At 43.5% G+C, this 20763-nt stretch overlaps 1 protein-coding gene across 1 annotated transcript in view; it reads right to left on the reverse strand.

Moving 5' to 3' along the window:
* wnk1b (WNK lysine deficient protein kinase 1b) overlaps positions 1–19343 on the reverse strand; it is a 98245-nt gene extending 78902 nt beyond the window's left edge. The window contains exons 1-2 of the mRNA XM_085375867.1: positions 18761–19343; positions 14194–15807 (exon numbers count right to left, since the gene is read on the reverse strand). Of these exons, the coding sequence (XP_085231993.1) occupies positions 14194–15123 (930 nt within the window). The 5' untranslated portion in view covers positions 15124–15807; positions 18761–19343. The remainder of the gene's footprint in view (positions 1–14193; positions 15808–18760) is intronic.
* Positions 19344–20763: the final 1420 nt, after the last annotated feature.

Here is a 20763-nt window from a genome sequence, read left to right on the forward strand (position 1 = left end):
TATTTTTCTAAAATGCCTAACGTCAGGTCTAAGAAAAAGACAGCTCCGGTTGTGCAAGCTAGCGACATTGTGGGTCCTATGGCGGCTGAGCCTGAAGAAGCTAACGCCAGCGACACAGAAATCTCCGCTGACGCTGAGGAAACTGGGAGTGATATCGACCCGAATATCCTTGCGGCTCTGAGTAAGATAACTGACAGCATTACAACTTTATTGGATGTTAAAGTTGATACTGTGCTGGCCGCAATCCGTGAACAGACGTCTCGGATCCAGGCTCTGGCGACACGGGTGGGAGACGCCGAGATACGGATTTCAGGCGTGGAAGACACGGCAGGTGTATTGCAGGCGAAAGTGGCTCGACTCGAAAAACAAGTAACTGACATGGCAGACCACATGGACGATTTAGAGAACCGTAGCCGCAGATGTAACCTTCGCCTGGTCGGGCTTCCCGAGGGCACGGAGGGAAATGATGTTGTCGCCTTCATGGAGTCATGGCTCCCCTCCTATCTCGAGCTCACAACTAAAAATGGGAAGATCAAACTAGACCGCGCTCACCGCTCTCTAGCACCGAGGCCGGGCCCCAGCCAGCGCGCCAGACCCATCATTATGAAGCTTCACAACTTTGCTGATAAACAACGTGTGATGGCCGCAGCTCGGCGCCTGGCTACGCAGCCGAACCAACCAACAAGTCGGATCAAAGTCTCCTTCTTTAATGATTATTCAGCGGCGGTAGCCAAGAAACGCAAGGCTTTCGACGAGGTGAAAAGCTGCCTGAGGAAGAAGAATGTGGATTATGCGCTTCTCTACCCCGCCACACTGAGGCTGTTTGCCAACGGCAAGGAGAAGAGATTTAACACACCGGAGGCAGCTGCGTCCTACGCGGACTCGCTGCCCTGAATCCCCGTAACCACCGGAGTACTCCTTTTCTTCACACTATGCCTTAATTAACCGGTGTGAGTACTTGCCGAATCTAGGCGTATATGACTCTTTTTTTTCGTCCTCGCTGCTTATAAGCGACCAGGTGAAATCTTCCACCCCATCGGGCACCGGACGGACTGTGTTTTCGTCTATGGGTAGGCGTGAGTTACGCGCGTGCAATGCCCTTCGGCTTTCCCGACGGGCAGGAGGAGATTGGTTTTTCCCTACATGTTTAGTAGGGCTGTTGCCAAATCACTGTTCTTTGAATGTTCCGTCACACAGCTCTTTCATGCCTTTTTTATTTTTATTTTATTTATTTATTTTTTCAACCAGGGTGTGGTGAACCCTTTGGCTCAATATGCTTTGTGTGATACATGAATAAGTCTAATAATGAGTAGGCTGCGAATATGCACCTGGAATGTACGAGGGGTTCACAGCCCTATTAAGAGGAGGAAGATATTTACTTGTCTAAGAAAGGACGGTGTAGATGTTGCTATGTTACAAGAGACACATCTTGATAATAATGAACACTTGAAGTTGCAACAAGGATTATATGGACAAGTGTTTTTTTCATCCTTCACTACAAGAAGTAGAGGAGTGGCAGTGTTGATTAGGAAAAATGTACCTTTTGTAGTAACTGATTGCGTTAAGGATCTGAAGGGCCGCTACGTGATAGTCAAAGGGATTTTGCAAGGCCAAAATATCTTATTACTGAATGTTTATTTTCCACCTGCCCACCCAACTACCTTTCTTACCAAAATGTTTCTGGAATTAGCCCCATTTCTTCCTAACTCTACCGTTATTATTGGTGGTGATTTCAACTTAATGTTAAATCCGCTTATGGACAGATTTCCTCACAGCATTGCAACTCCTTCTCCTCAGGCCAAAGCGCTTCATGCTCTATGCGACGAGTTTGGACTTGTGGATGCTTGAAGATATACTCACCCCTCCGATAAGCAATACACATTTTTTTCGGCTCCGCATAGGTCCCAAACTAGAATTGATTACTTTTTTCTCCCGAAAACTGACTTAGGTTCAGTAGTATCGTGCGACATAACAAGTATAATCATCTCAGATCACGCTAGGGTAATCATGGATCTCGATCTTAAAGCTGCACTTCATAGGTCCCGCCACTGGAGGCTTAATACCATTATTCTTAAGGATGAGGAATTTACCTCTCACTTCTCTGCAGAATTTAAAGCGTTTTTGGATATCAACACCCCCTCAGCTACTACTGCCTCTGTTTTGTGGGAAACATGCAAAGCTTATGCGAGGGGCCTAATTATTTCGTATTCTGCGACAAAGAAGCGACAACGGATGGAGGAACAAAAATCTTTAGAGAGCGAATTGATGGATAAGGAGAAAACATATATTGCCTCCCCATCACCACCATTATGGCAAGAAATAACCGCACTCAGGTCAGCGCTGAATTGCCTTCTTACCAGAGATGCAGAGAAGAAACTTAAATACACCAGACAGAGGTTCTATGAGCATGGAGATAAGGCCGGTAAATGTCTGGCGTACTATGTTAAGAAGCGCGCAGAATCGAATACCATTGCAGCGATATCTGATGAAGGTGGCCACAAGATATATGAAAACAAACTGATAAATGACTGTGTTAAGAAGTTCTACGAAGCCTTGTACTCTTCTCAACAAGTCCCGGAGGGGGTGCAGCTGATGCATAATTTCTTCACCCAATTCGACTTACCAAATTTGTCAGAGGAACAGAAGACTGCCCTTAACAGCCCTATAACTAAGACCGAAGTGTTTAAGGCTATTAAATCACTGCGAAGTGGAAAGTCGCCAGGGCCTGATGGCTTCTGTTGTGAATTTTATAAACAGTTTCGGGATATTATTGTGGAACCGCTTCTTGATATGTTCAACCACTCCTTCATTACGGGTGAATTCCCGCAGACACTGAAGGAAGCCAACATTTCCCTAATTCTAAAGAAAGGGAAGTGTCCTGATTTGTGCGGATCCTATAGACCTATAGCCCTCTTGAATGTAGATAGGAAACTGCTTTCTAAAATTCTGGCCACCCGCTTAGAAAATTTTTTACCTGTGCTGATAAGGGAGGACCAGACAGGCTTTATAAAGGGTCGAAACTCAGCCACCAATGTTAGACGCTTACTGAACGCTATTGTAGCTTTCAAGCAAAAATCTATTGACGGCCTGGTGCTTTCTCTCGATGCGGAGAAAGCATTTGACAGAATTGAGTGGTCTTATTTGTTGTATACTCTGGGCAAATTCGGCTTAGGGGAGAATTTTATAAAATGGGTCAAAGTTATCTACAATAATCCACAGGCAGCAGTCCTGACTAATGGACTTAGGTCTGATTACTTCAACACTCATAGGGGAGTTATGCAGGGCTGCCCCTTATCGCCCCTTCTATTCGCTCTGGCCATAGAGCCTCTTGCTGAGGCCATAAGGGCGACGCCCACAATACGTAGTTTAGAGATTGGACAGCTGTGTCATAAAATAACCTTATACGCGGACGACATCTTGATTCTTTTGACTAACCCTGTAACATCCGTACCCAGTCTCATTGAGGTGATTGACAGGTTTAGCCATTTCTCTGGCTATAGAATAAATTTGGCTAAGTCAGAGGCCATGCCTCTCGGTACTCTTTTCACAATGCCGGCTACTGTTCCTTCCTTTCCTTTTAAATGGTCTCCTAATGGATTTGTGTATTTGGGGATCTTTATTACCCCGTCTCTCGACCAATTGTACAAAGCCAACTTCACACCCTTATTTGGCAAACTCAAACAGGACCTAGAGCGGTGGGCGTCACTTCCTGTCTCCTGGCTAGGACGCATTGCCCTGATCAAAATGAATGTGCTGCCCAGGCTATTGTATCCTATCCAAATGATCCCCGTCTTGTTCTCTAAGAGAGTACTGAAGGACATAAATGGTTGGCTCACCTCTTTCATCTGGAACAAGCGCAGACCCAGACTCAAGATGGCAGTGTTGCATCTGCCAAGCTCCAGGGGCGGCTTGGATCTACCTAATATTAGATTGTATCAGCTTTCTGCCCATTTAAGATTTGTGAGCGACTGGGTTAGGGGTAAAACCTCAATCTGGTCGGATATTGAGACAGCTCTGTCACAATGCAAACTGAGCGATCTATTATTTTGTAATGATTTTAACGGAATTAAGGCCCTTTGTACAAATCCTGTAACAATCAACACCCTAAAAGCGTGGCGAATTGTCCGCCGTCTTGAGGGAAGATCGAGAATAACATCAACCTTTACCCCTATAATGAATAACCCTGCTTTCCCTCCGGGTTCTTTGGACCCCGGCTTTCAACGATGGTCTGATAAGAATATTAAGTCTCTTGGTGACCTTTTCTCGGGTGGTGAACTCATGTCGTTTGAACAGCTTACCAACAGTTACGGCTTGCCTAGACAGGATTTCTTTCGTTTTTTGCAAATACGACACTATATCACTCACAATACAACCCTTGCTGAGCACCCTGAAGTATCTGATGTTGAGAGGGTTTTGTTTGGGCAACAGCTGACGGTGTCTCTGAGTTCATTTTACCATGTGCTTAATGCTTTGACTACCACTGATGCGCAGGGGATTAGAGGTGTGTGGGAGAGGGAACTGTCGGTAACCATAGATGAAGATAAGTGGGATACCGTTTGGTCTCTCGCAAAAAGGATTTCAATTTGTACTCGGACAAGAGCAATCCAATTTAAGATTTTACACAGATTACACGTATCCCCTCACCGCAGACACCTCTTCAGCCGCTCTCTTTCCCCTGTGTGTCTTAAGTGCAAAACTGATGTAGGGACTTTAACTCACTGTTTTTGGTCCTGTTATAAGCTTCAAGAATACTGGGCTGACATTACAGGTGAACTGGGGAAAATCTTCCACGTTGATATAGAGATGGACCCTTTGTCCCTGATTCTAGGTCTTCCAAGTGACCGCCTAAAAGCGGCGGCCAACAAAAGATTGTATAACACTCTAACATTTGCAGCCAGGAAAAATATCCTCTTACAATGGATCAACGATAGGACTCCCACTGTCTGTGGCTGGCGCAAAATAGTTTTTGAACTGATTCCTCTGGAATACCTCACACACGTTATACACCACAGTGTGGGTCAGTTCTATGGGATGTGGCACCCCTTTTTGGACTATATTGGACCGGACCTTTCCGCTATCTTATTCAAAGGACTACTACACACGTGATCACCACCCGGGCGCTGTAAGACTGACTCACCACCTCTTGTATGTTATATTTTGTATTTTGTATCTTGTATTATGCCTTATTTAAGAGCTGTTGTGTACGTTTTGTGTTTGTACTGTTTTGTTGTTCTGTGTCTACTGTCGAGACACTGTCGTGTTAAAGGAAAATCTGCAATAAAAACAGTGATGGAAAAAAAATTCATAAGCACACACTGAATTTCTACCAGATGACTAGATAAAAGTTAGTATTCATGCTGCTATTAAACAGCCTGTTTAATAGCAACATTTTTGTCTTTCCTTCTGTCCCCAGACTAGTTTCAGAAACTGTCCACCTGATCCCAGATTTATCACTTGAGGCTCAAAACAACGTGATCCAATCCTCTGCTTCTGATCTGCAGCTGTCAGCCAATCGCAGCTTTGGATTTAGCAGGAAGCGATTGTTCGCATAATATCAGCATTGTTAGGGCCGTCTGGGCAGGAAAAATAAGAAAGGGGAAAACCAAAACGCTTTTCTTCACTAATCAGACGCACACACACTCGCATTTACGCTCGTCAGTGTGTGTGTGTGTGTGTGTGTGTGTGTGTGTGTGTGTGTGTGTATACAGGCCTGTAAACACACATACTTTGGCTAAACCCTTTTTTTTGGACTATCTGCAACATCTAACAGATGAGAGATGTCTTTGAAAAAATCATCTTCAAATTTGTGATTACACATAGATCAATTATGGGCTGGATGAGTAAGCAATGTTAAAGGGTTGACACATGAAGGAAAGATTGATACCAGGCAGAGAGGAGTGGGATTAGGACAGCATGAGCAGGAGTGGTTGGAGATAAAAGAAAGAGAGTCAATCTAATCATAGAGCAACGACGCTTGGCTAAAAGGGGGGAAAAAACCAAGAACGTGTGAGAGGGAATAGAAAAACATGTCTCACTGTGCAAGTCATCTAACATCTGCCTGATGCATTTACTGTTCCCAACTAACCCCAATATACTTACACACACACACACACACACACACACACACACACACACACACACACTGTAAGCACAGTCTTTCTGTGAGCCTACAGTACACACATACATACAACCTGCTTCTAATTAAACCATACTATAATCACTAAACACACATACACACGCATTGTGTTTCACTCAGTGTGACATAACCACGGACACACACCCATTTGAGCAGTTGCTAAAGCTCTCAGATCCTTTCATTTTACAGAATGACTTTATTTAGAAGAGATTACCAAACACTTGAGCATCGTCTCCCTGTGTACACACACACACACACACACACACGCTGAAAGTCTGCTCACTAATACACTTGCTTCTCATTTTTTCTAAATAAACAGACTGCGAGGGAGAAAGGTCAGTAATTCTGAGCGCACAGTCAATGTGACTGTTTCGCATAACTAAACTGTTAGCACACGTATCCGGGTCTTTAAAGCTTTCCAGTGAGATTTATGTTTGTGTGATAAAATGCTTCACTCCCACGCTTGGAAGGTCTCTGTTTTAGTGACCTTCCGCGTGCACTATCTGACTCCCCACTCCTTGCTGATAACACAACATGACCTGAAATCCAGGCCAAGTGACACTTCAACCCTCCACTGAAATCAATACTAATGAAAGGCAGCGCAGCCTGACCGCACCGCTCTACATTATGTGAAACTGGTGTACACGCTCGCTCATTAACCGGAAGTTAATGTGTGTGGTAATGGAGACAGTATGAGGAAGTGCCAGCTTGTGCCTCTCTTCCTCTGCCTCTCACAGCTGGTTACTGACATATGACTGCGCCGGGGGATGGATGGAGGCAAGGCAAAAACAAAGCAAGAGGAAGACAGAGTCATGCAATGAGGATGAGTAACAAAATGATTCAAAGTGAGATTTCCTCTATGTCCACCCTCTATCATTCCCAGGTTATCTGACATCAGAGCTAAATAACTTTATCAGCTTAGGCATTTTTCCCACTTTTTCCCTTATAAAGCCAGCTGGCTGGGCTTTGGAGCTGTTGCATATCTGAAACACTGTATATAAAAGATGGCCACTGCAATTTTACCTCCTTTTATTTCTGGAGCTCGTATTCTGAAGCCTCAAAGTTAGCATTTTTGGTCGCTGCCATCTTGTTTTTTTGAAGCAACCATATTTGAACCAGAGAGCATTTGCTAACTTTTTAGCTGATGCTAGCAAGCTTGGTTAAAAGAATGCATTTATAGACTGTAAAAATGCAACACACAGACAGATACCTACTACTTGAAAAAGCAGAGACTCCTAAATGTGTCCTTGGTTTAATCACCAACACTGCAGGTGGTAAACTCTCAAACATAGCCAAAATATAGCCTGACGATTTATCAGTGGGCCAATATTATCAGCCAAGAGACATTTTCTGTCTATGACTATTACCTATTAGCATCAGCATTTGCAATAACTAATACATTAAAATCTAAAAAGTAAAGAAGCGACTGGAAAACCACCGTTTAGCAATGTTATGCGTCTTGCTGTTGCACAGTTTTTCCACCAGAGGACACTCTTCAAAATCCCTGAATGCAAAACACATATTTTAACAACGTAAGTACAACCAGCAACTGATCAGGGCAGAGTCGAGCATGGCATAAACACGTAAATGTTTCGGGACGATGTCTGTTTATGTTTTTATTTCTCAAAAAAAAAAAAAAAAAAAAAAAAAAAAAAATCGGCCTGTTAAATCACAAAATATCAGTATCCAGAGCCGTCATACTGGTCAGGCCCTAGACAATAGGTCCACTTCAGTGAGTCACCTCAGCGGCTACGCCTGTTAATCAGAAATGCCACTCCCTTAATTTCAAGCTATAAAATTATCCAAATAGAATTTATATAACATATATTGTTCTCAAGTGGAAAATTAGCTATGAAGACCAAACCCAGTACTTGTACCTAGCTATAAATATGTTCATTTCATAGCTGGAATTGAGCATTTTAAAGAAGTCTGGGAATTGACTTGCTTTTAGGGCCAGCTTCAAATGGCCTTTCCAAGAACTGATATTTGACGCACGTCCTCATACTACATTTTTCAGTCACAGAGATTGCTGCTCCAGCTGATTTTGTTGCTATTACGTAAAAGTGTGCGTCAGGTTTTCACCTACTGTAACACAGGATACTAAAGTTCTCTTGTATGTGCTGCATTCCTGCAGTTTACAAGGCAAAAAACAAACTTGTTTGATCACAGTGACTGCTATAGATTCCAAAGTGGAAACACAACATGCACCTGTTTTACAATAAGATTTAGTAAAGAATAAGAGATTCATGAGTCGTGATATCATGACCATTAGCGGCTGATAAACACACAACCACAGGTGTGGTTTTAGGGAGGCTGGTGGTGATTTTCCACCCTGATTGTTACGCAGAAAGTGCTGCAGAAAGGTGGCTCTTAAAGAACTTAGACATCCATCTATCACAACAAAAACACAGGAAACATCCAGCAAGTTTCCATAATTAAACAGTCGAGCTCGTCTGCAGCCTAGCCAAATGAATAAGTTAGCAATCCCCAGAAGCATGCTGCAGTATGAGCTCACACCAGTACAGCCCAACTGCATGCACACAAAAACTCATGCAGAGCACAGACCAAACCTAACAGGCACATAAGCACTACTTTAATGCTAATAAGGAAAGGGAACTGTGTAAAGAGTTCGTAGCTGGTGTTTAAAACATTTATAAGAACACACTTGAAGTGAACCCACACTTTCTATCCCTTTATAATGTGTGTCTGTCCAATGCTGACTACTACAGTAACTCCAGAATCAATCAGCAGGGAGAAGCAGCCTCTGCTCAAGGCCTTGACACTGCTGCGGTTTGCTGTTTTGTCAGAGAAATATGAACCTTTGGAAAATCTAACCGCTACACCTCTGCTCTGCCGCCCTGAAGTTATCCAAGGATATTTTATCACGCTGTAAAATACTTTTGCTCTGTCTGATACATCATCAACTGAAAATATTTGCATGGAATAGTTTCCGAGAGCATCATGTGACCTTCGAAACGGTCCAATCAGGATTTCTGATTCGAGTTTGAAATAGGTCAAAATATTTGTTGGACAAGGTTTTTTTCATTTAATAAAAAATAAATCCTGGCAGTTGCTTGTGTAGGTGAAGCCTAGCAATGTTCATAAAGATAGGGAGAACGCACTGTTAGTGAAACTGCTTTGCAGACATAATACTTTTTAAATGCCCGATGTCCTCTTCGCTCTGTCCTTTTACCTGCACATGGAAGTATTTCAGACCAACACCAGATTAAAATGGGTCAACAATAGTGCTCTGCCGTGCTAAAATCGGACACCCTGAAGCATATGTTGTTAGCCTCATTTTGTCAATGTCATGATAGTTCTGCTAATAAAAATCATGCAAGCGTGAATTTGTAATACAAAATAATGATATGAGAGATGTCAACAAACTGATGCGTAATCTCCATTTCTGCAAAAGCTGCCTGGACTCAGCAACTAGTCTCTATCTTAAGGCATTGATTGAATAACCATTTTTAAAGGACAGTTGCAAAGCCCCAAAGCATGCGTGTGTGTGTCTGTGTGGGAAGGGGGCTAATCCGCCTTGTGGTGCTGTTGAAGGTCTTTGAGAGTCTATGGTGCCCGAGCCTGAGGTCACACACCCTCTTCTCTCTTCAATTCATCCTCCGTTTCTATGTTCCTCTCCCCCTTCTTGATCATCCTCTCCTTTCATTTCCTTTGTCTTTTCTCTCCCACTATTTCCCCTCCTTCCTCCCCCGTGTTTTCAGTTTCTCCAGCTTCTCACAGGGGTCCCTCCACAATCACCTTCCACTTACTCAAACTCGACCCCCATTCGTCTAGCATCCCCTCCCCCACTCCCGTCTTCCAACCCACTTCCCTCCAAAAGTTCTCCAACTCCACCTATCAATCTTTCTGTTTAATATTTTAACTGATTTAAACCGCCTGTGCGCTCAACACCCTCTATCAGTTTGGTAGAGTACACTGCTTCGGTGGTCGAATGCTGAACCGGCTCTTCAAGATCCCTTGTGAAAGATCAGGCTGAACTTTGACTCGTACCCCTCCTCCCACCCTCAGCCTCTGGTCTTTCATACAACCCGTTTCTCTCTTCCGCTTATCCAGTTCGGGGTCATGGGCGGGGGGCTGGAAACTATCCCAGTTGCCATAGGGCGAGAGGCGGGGTACGTCCTGAACAGGTCGCGAGTCTATCACAGGGCTAACACAAAGACACAGGCCACCAATCGTGCTCACATTCACACCTACGACCAATTTGTAAAGTGTAGGGTTAGGAAAAGTAACAGCCAAATGTTCAACTTCTAACGAGCTGATAGCCATGGCTTATATTCATTAATAACAGTCGGCGTTCAAGTGAACAAGGTCAAGTGTGACTCTCCGGCTGGTGTATTTATAAGATGCTTTCTCTTCATGCTTTAAGAAGGAAATAAACTCGATGATCTCTCGCTGCGTCTGCTGTTTCCTCCTGCGTGGAGAGCTGCATATATGTAGCCGCTCTGTCCTGTCTGTGCCTTCACAATCAGCATCATAGCGGGTGATGCATAAATTAAGTGCAACATTAAATTGCAAGAAATCCGGCCGCTCCTAGGTCATAGCTGCCGGGTCTAGTTCATGAGTCACTGAGATACAAACAAAGTCCAAAACTTACAATTAGTTTTCTTACCAAGACTACATGAGCTTATTATGATCTGTAGCTTTAAGTAACCCAAGTTCAAACTGATCACAAGAATTCCTTTCATTCCAGGACGCCTACAGGAGCCTCTTCTTTCCCATCCATCTTCCAACAGACACTCTGATAAGGCACCTTAGCTACTGGATGACCTTCTTCCTCTCCACCCCCCTCTAGCTATTCATCAAACGCTTAAGCAAAGTACCAGCTCCATCTCCCTTCTCATCTCCCGTTCTGCTTCCATGTAACTACAAATTTCTCTGGACACAAATATGATCCTGTTTTGGGATCCAAAGCCAGGAATTTGAAAGACACACACCTTCAACTCTTAAGCAAGCAAACACAAACACACACGTGCATCGCACTAACATATGCATACTGCAGTGACAAGTGGGTGCGGATGGCAAGGGGGACATACTCACGTCACACAGAGATATTTCCACGCTAAAAACTGACAAGTTCTAGATGATGCCAACTCCCACAGATCTCCAGTTGCCATGCCCACCCAGTGAGTGAATGTGATTGGTTCTAGTGTGTGTGTGTCTGCATGTGTGTATGTGTGCGTGTAATTCTACTCCCACCTTTCTGCCACATGTCAGCAGTTGCTCAGTCACAGACACACAGTGATACCAGATTACAGCCTCTTATGTAGAAGAGTACTTGCCTTTGCATGCATATAACTCAATCACCACAGTCCTTCAATACTCTTATATAACACACGCACGGAATATAATGCATGAACGACATTTTGCATTCCAGTAATTCAGGATATATATTACATAAATGTCAGCAAGTTTATTCTGATCATTTAGCAAACTAACCAAGCAATAGTTTTAAAAATCCAATCTCAACTCAGAGACGGAGACCTCCAAGACACAAAGAACTGTCAAGAATCCCCAAGTTTCTCCGTTTCGACAAGTAGTAGAGTTAGAGACGGCGATAAAGACAAGCATGTGTGACAGAAAAAGCTCAACAAAGGCTAGACGTTTGTTTTCCGATAAACACACCGCCGTTTCCTAGATGCAGGGCATCAGGCAAAGCTGATTTTAGCTCCTGGGATTCAGGAAGACTCGTGGAGCATCTTGTGATGGAGATGACAGAAAAACAAGCACATGCTTCCCACAGGAAATAAGCACACGCTGAGAAACATAAACACCAGCGGTTTAGCAGAGAAAACATTCAACTGCACAGTGTGACCTCAGTCTTTTTAAGGTTCTATAAAATTAAAAAAAAAATCAGTATCCATGCCTTATATCAGTGTTAAATGTCTAAATATGACAAACACTTTGCAGAAAAACATGAAATATACATTTATAAGCCGAAAAAGTTGTTTTTGTGGCACAGTATAAAATGCTTCATCACAGCAAGCAGTTCCACGTGAGTCCATGTCACTGTTTTCCTCCTCCGCTGAAACCTCGGCTCAGTCAGTGTGCTAAACGTCATATGACCGCCCGAGACTGTTGTTCTACATCTCCAACTGCTCACCGCACCTCCGTCTCTCTGCCTGCTCATCGACAAGAAGTGAAAGCTGAAAGACTTTCTCCTTTTCCTTCGATGCTGCACAACCTTTCACCAACCGATACACTTTTTGCCTACACGTCTCCTGTTCACACCTCGCCCCGTGACAGACAAATACTCAATAAAGAAGTTGCATCAGTGCACCACAATGAAGCAACAGCATCCTGTGGTGCGCTGCAATCCATCCTGTCAAAAGTTGGCCAGACTGCAGGAAAAATGCAATAGTTTTATGTGTCTACTTTGAATACTTTTCAAATGTTGAGACAGGATACCGCATCTCTGATACTGCAGATATCATGCAGGTGTCATTATCTGATTTGACACCGTCATCAGGAAGTCGACCCCACTTGCATTTTGGCCTATATTGCTTAGTATCCTCTTCCGCTTTCATTTATACATGCGGTGGTGGTGATGTGACGCACCACAGCATCCGCTCACTCGCAGCTGAAAGTCAACCGTCACTACCAGAGACCCACGACACACGTATAATGAAAATACACATGCATGAGTAAGAGAAAACGAAGAGCCTGAGCTCCAGCTTGACACTTTGTTCCATCTGTGATGCAGTGCCCCAGTAAACACTGAATAACATTTTAAGCCATTTTCACACGCGAACTTTGGAAGATTGTCCAGATTACTGCACTGGTATATCTTAATATATCTAATAATATAAAACTATATAACTGTGATGTCTTAAAATGGTAAATGAACTGGTACTTATATAGTGCATTTCTACTCAATTTGAGCAATCATAGCACTTTCTTACTACAATCCTCATTCATACACAAGAGACATACAAGTGCTTTTAAACACTTGTTTTCTATCCTACGTTCTGTAGAAATCCACTGTCAGAGGTGCACATGAGAACGTATATGTCCCACCTAGTCAATACAGAGATTTTAATCTTTAAACTGTCATCTCCCTAGTGCAAAGTGTTTCTTGCTGCCTCTATTTAGACAGATCCGTTGCCAAGCAGAATACTTCTAGTAGTTCTAATCGCAGACCCTAGCAATACTCTCTGTGTTCATGCAGTTACAATCCAAAGGATGCATCCAGGGCAACTTAGGGTTCAGCATCTTGTCCAAGGATACTTGGACATCCAACCTGGAGGACCAAAGGGTCGAACCGCCGGTTTAAAAACCGGCAGATCTCTGATCTGACTACAGTAGGTGGGACATTTGCGTTCTCATGTGCACCTCTGACAGGTGATGTCTACAGAAGTCAGAGTTGCAGCTGATGAGAGACAATAGCTTTAGAACAATACAACTTTGGCCTAAGGAGGTGCTAAATGTCCAGGCCAGCACTATAAAATTTTTTATAACCAGTCAGCTAAATAATTTCAAGCAGTGCAGTCCCTTGAGTGACAGCTCGTGCTGCATTAAATCAGTCCAAGAAGCAGTGGATTTTTAACGACTGACTTACAGTTAGAATCCATTATTCATGAAAACAATTACTGGAGGATCTTCATTACGTCTTCTGCTGCTTGGGCTACAAATACTATGACCACTGTGATAACAGCGTACCTCAACACTCAGATCCACATGCAGTGAAACTTAAACTAAAAACCACACAAGCAGAAAATGTGCGCTCAAACTCACATCAAATGTCCATTTACCAAAGTCACAGTCGCTGCCTTAAATAGCACACGGACCTCTGATGGATTTTGTTGTAAACAGTTCCCATTTAATCCGCACTGGTACATCAGTCCCAGTCAGACTGATCTCCTTTCGTGCACAATTACACAGAAAGTCTCTGCCTAAACAGGAAGACTATATCTTCCTGTCAAGGTAATAAGCAAGAGGCACAAATAGAAAGGGTAAAATTCAGCACCTGGATGGCAACTTTTTGAGACTTTGGCAAATAAACAGGAAATGACAGCACAGTTTTAACAGCGTAACCTTACCTGTAGCTCACACCATGCCACTTCCACTGTTGTCTCAGTGTCCAAACCCTTGTAGACAGTCTTAAAAGACCCTCTCCCGATCTCAATGTCAAACTTCAGGAAGCGTCCATCTGGTGAAGTTCCTACAGCTTTTGTTTCAGCCTCCTCTATGTCCTCTTGCTCCCGTTCCCTCTGCTCTGCCCGTGCTTTCGCGAGCCCCTTCTCCTCCTCCGTCTCCCTGTCTTTCTCCTCGGTTGGACTACTGATGCTTCCCTCATACACATTTCCTACTGCTTTTCCATCTTTGGCCACCTGTTCCTGAAGCCCTCTGGGACGCAATACGATGTCAGGCTGTTTGGCTACTGTTTTATTGGCAACATCCAATACTGTCGAGCTGGACTCTGTTACTGCCCCATCTGCACTATGTTCAACACTGCTACTGGTAGGAACAGCAATCGTGCACACATCCAAATCTCCCTCGGCATTTTGTAGATCCCCCTCTTCGACTGCCCCACCATGCCCAAATGAAGGCTGAAGGGTACTGCTCTGCAGATAGGAACCTCTTTGGGACTCCTCACCTTCATAATCCTGTCCTCCAAGGTTTAAAAGCTGCGGAGAGAAGATGATGGGAGTCCCTTCACAGTCTGGGGGTGATGTGAGTAACACAGCTGCTTTGCTGGGCAGATCCAAAGCTGTGGCATTCGAGTCACAAATGACACTCCGGCGGAAGAAACGGTGCTCGGCCGTTTTAGAGTCTCTATCCATTGTGTGGCGCCGACGTTGGACCTCCGGCTCTCCAAGAAGCTTCTCCACGACATGCGTGTCTGAACTGGCAGAGCCGTTCACATTCTTGTGGGGGGTCTGGGGTGATGGGCAGGGGGACGGAGAAGAAACGGGGGGAAGAGGAGCAATGAATTTCACTGCTTTGCTGCTGCTATTTTCTTCAGACATTCTTTCAAAAAAAAAGCTCAAACTGTAAAAGAGCAAATCTTTATGTAAAGACTTTTATGTAACTTATTCCTGTAAACTCTGAGCGCAGATCTCAACCTCCTAGTTCATTAACCTTTGATCAAACCGCAAGAAAAGGAAAGTTAATGTGCAATAGAACAAAAAACAAAATCGACTGAATGCAGCAATCCTTGATGTCTTTTGTATTTTTTGCTTTCCTCTTTGCAATGTTTTAAATTAACAACCCACAGTTTCTACAAGGCCCTTTCGTGGAGGGCTCAGGGAAGCCCCAGGTGAGTGGAAGGGGCTTTCTCTTAAAAACTGGGGAGGGAAGGGATGAAAGGCAGTCAACAGAGGAGGGGTGCAAGCACTGCAGTGAGACGATAACCGTCAAATCAACACGTAACTCCATCCTGCTGCCAACAACCAGACTGGGATGACCGCAACATGGAATGACTGGAGATCGATTAGACCAGTATGGCCTCTTAAAAGATGACAGAAGATGCCTGGACTCCAAAGTTTGATTTTTAGGTCTGGGGATGTCTCTGTAAGACCAGGCTGAAGCCTCCTCAGCTGCCTGAACTTCCAAGAGAGGTTGCTGGCCTCTATTGTAAGGCCAGATTGATGGCTAGGTAGGCCTAGGCCTGGCCTAGCCTGGCCCAGCTTGGTCTGCTTCTGTCCTTGTCCCTGGAAATAAAAAGAGAAAACTATGAAGTGAAACTGTTTTATTTATAGGTATGAGTATACATGTCAGAATTCAACATACCTGGCTGCCTGCCAAAGTAGCTGATAAGAACACACAAGCCGTCAGATATTTTTTAATTGCATTTTATTGCAGGAATTTGAAAGCAATTTCAAAACCTTGACTTTTTTCTCTCCTTTCTTAAACCGGGACTATCCGGCTGATTTCTATCTGGATATCTTTTTATTCTCTGACTCAGACAGGAGTCCAAAAAATCCTCATCCGTGTAGCAACTTTGCGCGACTAAAATTATCATCATTTAACTTATAGTAGACCTTTGCACACCCTTTAATTCATCATGTCTGACACAAGCCATCGAAGCTCATCTTTTGTTTCCAAGGTCACCCACACTCTGTGCTCTATGGAAACTGTGGGCCAGATATCTAACAGCGACACCTCAGGTCCCAAAGACCAAGTCAACAGAGGACAAGCGATGGCCGTACTAGACTGGACTGACAACGTCAGAAGAGGAAACAAAGCAGCCAAATGGTGCCGTAGGCTTGGGCACACTGTAATCTGTATTATTCCCAGGCAAGAAAGTAAAGATGAGTCACTTATTTTGTTATTGTTCTTGTTATGAACTGCCTGGTTAATAAAATGAGAGCGAATAAAGAACTGGGTTTGAACTGGTGAGTGAATGTTCACGGTACTTCACCCACTGTCAGGAGTCATTAGTTCAGAAAAGACTTAAAACACTCGGTCAGGCTTTGGTTTGATATTTTTTCAGTGAAATAAATTTGCCTTTGCTCAGCGCAATTTTTTTTTAAATCTCTAATTTAAGCATGTTAACCAGATGGAGATCTGCATCCCACACCAGTCTCTCCCTCCCAGCTGCCCCTCCATAGTTAAAGCTGTGATGTAGCAGAGACTGTGCCTAATTGCTCCATGTTCCAAATTTAGCCCAAGTCAGCACAGCCTGACTGACCCCGAGGTTAGACTGCTCGGTAGCAATTCAGCAGATTAACATGAGCGATGAGGGGCACTCAGTGACACAGACAGAACTACTTCACAGAAATGCATATCTGAGGACAGTGCACAATATATTACTATGCATTTTGTGTTAGAGGAAATGTAATAACTAATTACTACGTTCAGAACTTGCAAGTCGGCTCGCGTAACGTCCTACAGACGCCTTCTACTCGGTGATCACAGTGGCACCGGCTCAGAGAACGAGCAGCTGCTTTCATGTGTGATGTTAGAAACAATTCACTGTAAACGTATTCAAGCTTCAAAACAAACCAAAGCAAGTTTTCACAAGTTTGACACTGATGTGCAAAGAAGAACGCAGAGGATGGTCCCAGTTTGTGGCCATTAAATTTACATATGCGCTATTCTTCAGAAGACATTTTTAAGCCACAATTGTGTTTCATTTAGTCCCAGAAACTATTTTTTATCATCTCAATTTAGGGAAACGGTTAAAAGACAACCGCTGAGAAGGTTATAGTACGGATGCACCTGAAAGCTATGACCTTACTGCTTATTTGAACCCTTTCTAATATTGAAATCTGCACCGTACACCTATGTTTGGTGCTCCATTACATGCATAACGACACAAATCTTTAAGCAAATGTTTAAATTTCCATGAAATAATACCACAGATTATTAAGCCTTACACACATTCTGCCCTAAGAGAAGCCCTTTACTCAGACGAGTTAGGTTCCAGTCTGGGAGCGAATGAAACGATCTTTGAAAGTGTAGCACCTCTGTTGGACAGCTGTCTGAAACGATGGCTGCACTGATACTGTTGTGACAATTAACTCAAAATATGAATTACTGCTGGTAGGAAAAAACAAACATGAAGTTGTGCCTATGTCAAGAAGCTCCTATCAGCTATGTTACAACAGATGCCCTTCCTGATACAACCCCAAAGGAATTTGTGTCTCCTCCCAAGACTGGACTGGGGACTGAATGTGTAACCCACTACACGATGGAGTCACTGCAGGTGTGTCTATAGATCACTGCTGTGATTTCATAACAGCTGACGGAAGCATAAATAAAGACTTTTAACAGTCAGAAAAAGGTCAATACAGTCAGACTTAAACTTCAGTGTTTGCAATAAGTACTGTGGATTACTGCATCACTGGTGTCCCCCAAGTACCAATTTGAAGTGTCCCTTTAATAACCCGATGCTTTTATATTTGCGTTTCTATTGCACCACTGCTAAAAAAAAATGTGTAAAGTATGTATACAATGTTAATTTATATTCAATATAAGCAAATCTGGTCTAATAGGAAGAAGATTTCTTTTTAACTTTGAAATTACAAGCTCAGGTTAAAAAAAATGCCTCAAAGAAGGCGCAACAAGAAAGATTATTACTTCTTCTTATTAAATGAGTGTCAGCTTGTTGAGAAAACATGTCATATCGTGGCTAAGACATCCATGGGCCCTAAAACGGACTGATTCCTGGTCCACGAGCCACATGTTTGATACCACTTGCCTAAGCAAAACTCTATGATCTAAACTTATTTTTCAAGTAGAATGATAAGGGCAGCATTAAAACAGGTAGAAGCAGCAACATTATTATTGATACATAAAGGCTTTGTTATCACATCATCAGTAAATGAACTCCAGCGGTTACGAGCGGATCATAAAAGCCTGATGTGTGCACATGAGCAAATAAACCTTGGCTGGCTTTCGCTCAGTGGTCTTTATATTGCTATGGTATGATGTATGACAACAGCAGTGCTGCACTCGTGAGAAGCCTTGCCACTGAGCAGAGTGGAAATGCAGTGAGCTTAATTAAAGCTGCAGAGCAACCCCGTGCAGCTTCACTGCTGCCTGTTGAGGAACTCCAGAAAACGAGGCTGTGTCGACAAGTTTGTCTACAGGCAAAAACAAAGACGCGAGCAACGACTCTGCAGAAAGCATTGCGATGCAAAAACAAAGGCGAAGCATTACCTATGACATCGGTGTGGTCTGTGCTGTTGCCGCAGAAATGTGAAGGGGGGAAAAACTTGATTAGGGAGCCTTTTACTCCTCTGCAGAGGGTCTGCTCTACACACAGCACAAGTGTCAGTGTGGTGCGTCACATTAAAGCCACAGTTGGTTGAGGGAAAACACTAAATAAGAGCGATTTGTACAAAACACAACAAATATCCCTCAAATTAAAAAGGTCCAATCAGTGACGAGACGAGCGGTGCGTGCAGAGAGCCCCAAGCCGACAGACAGACACCTCCCACAGGACAGAGATGACAAGTTCGCCCGCTGCTGTCGCGGAGGCTGTGGTACTACTTTTCTCTCCGTATTGTCTGTGTAAGGCTTCCAAAAACAAAAAAAACGATAACAGCCTCACTTAAAGGTAACGTATCCCGACCCGTGTCGGCACCCGGTCCGCTCGTGCCGCCTCCGCGTCGCTCCTCCGGGCTCGTACGATGCTATAAATCCGCTGCGGTCCACAGTGATTCCCCGTTTTCAAGCCATCAGACAGCGGATCCGTCTGCTCTGGGATCTTCTCCAGCGATGACTCGTCAAAGCAACTGCTGGGCTTTCACGCAGCACAGCCGCATCAATTCACTGCTGCGAGCGAGGATGCTGGAGCTGTATAAGGCCGCTTTTCAAAATAAAATAAATTACACCTCATAAACTCACAAACTTCCTATATCCCTCCTGCAAGCGTGTTCAGTCGTGAAAGGGCTGTTGTCGAGTACAAACTCATGCAATGCAGCCCCCACCAGAGTCTGTTTTCTTCAGGTACTTGAAGCATATATGTTGAAGTGATGGAGATCCAGCTGTGCCCCTTCGTGGATCTACTGGAGCAGCTTCAGCAATAGTAAGTACTGTAAGCGCTCAAGCTCTCAGTGTCATTCTAATAGAAAAGCTATCATATAATGTAGGATGTATTATTCAGTCATTAGAAATAAGAAACACGTGTTAATTATTTTATAATGTAGGGAGAAATGGATCCGAAATTGATTTGACTTTTTTTCGTTTTTAAGTTAATAGTTGACTAATAATTAATAATTGTCTGTATTGAAAAGTAAGCAAAGACAGTTTCTGTTTTAGGCTCATTTTTTGTTCATTGTCAAGCAAACAGAAAAGGTTATTCAGCAGACGCTTCGATCTTATTTTGACAACTCAAGCCGGAAATGGTTTTATTTCCTGCTGAGGTAATTTACAACGGCTACCGGAGGCAAACCCGTGCATAATGACCCACCAGACAGCAACAGTGTGAACCAACACGCGCCGCTCATCGTGTTTTTATTTCATTTGTTTTTAACACGTGCTTTGCCATTTTTTATTTAGACCGATAATTGTTAAGGCTGTTCAATGACGCCCCCACCATCTTTTCCTAAATATTGACTAATTTACCCTGAAAGAAAGAGGCTTTCACTTCAGCAGCAGGCCCACTCTATGCTCACGTTTTCTTTAATTTTTTTAAAACAAAATTTCACTTCACTAATTTGGAAACACACTTCACGCTTGCTGCTTCCTCCAGATTGTCATGCAAATGTTATTTTACTAAAGCAACTGTTTTGAAAATGCCACACACAAAAATCTGATTGTGGATTGTGAAAACTGCTGACTAATTTTCACAGTCATCACCAACAGCTTTCATCTGAACTTAAAGTTTCCACGGTGAACAGCAGGATGATTCGCTCTGTGTCGCTGGTACAGGAAAATCAGCTGGTAAAGAGTTGAAAAGGATGTGTTCACGCCTGTGACTTCTACCTGTGTTTGTTACTGGAAGCAGTGGCAAGGCTACAGCAAAAAGTGAGCCATTAACTTGTTTTTGTTTTTGGAGTTTTCACATGGCCACCTGTAGCTTAATGTGCCAGCGAAACAGGAACGAGTGTCTCAACGCAGATCAATTTTTTCAAGCCTGGTCTTCGTTCCTGGTGCGTGTGTGTGAGGTGGTGTTCCTTTGCCTGTGTGTGCATGCTGCACATTTTTATCCTGCACTT

This window comes from Diplotaxodon limnothrissa, linkage group LG17, assembly GCF_057381915.1.
Source record: "Diplotaxodon limnothrissa isolate DT_005_m linkage group LG17, D_limnothrissa_male_GT1.1, whole genome shotgun sequence".
NCBI lineage: Eukaryota > Metazoa > Chordata > Actinopteri > Cichliformes > Cichlidae > Diplotaxodon > Diplotaxodon limnothrissa.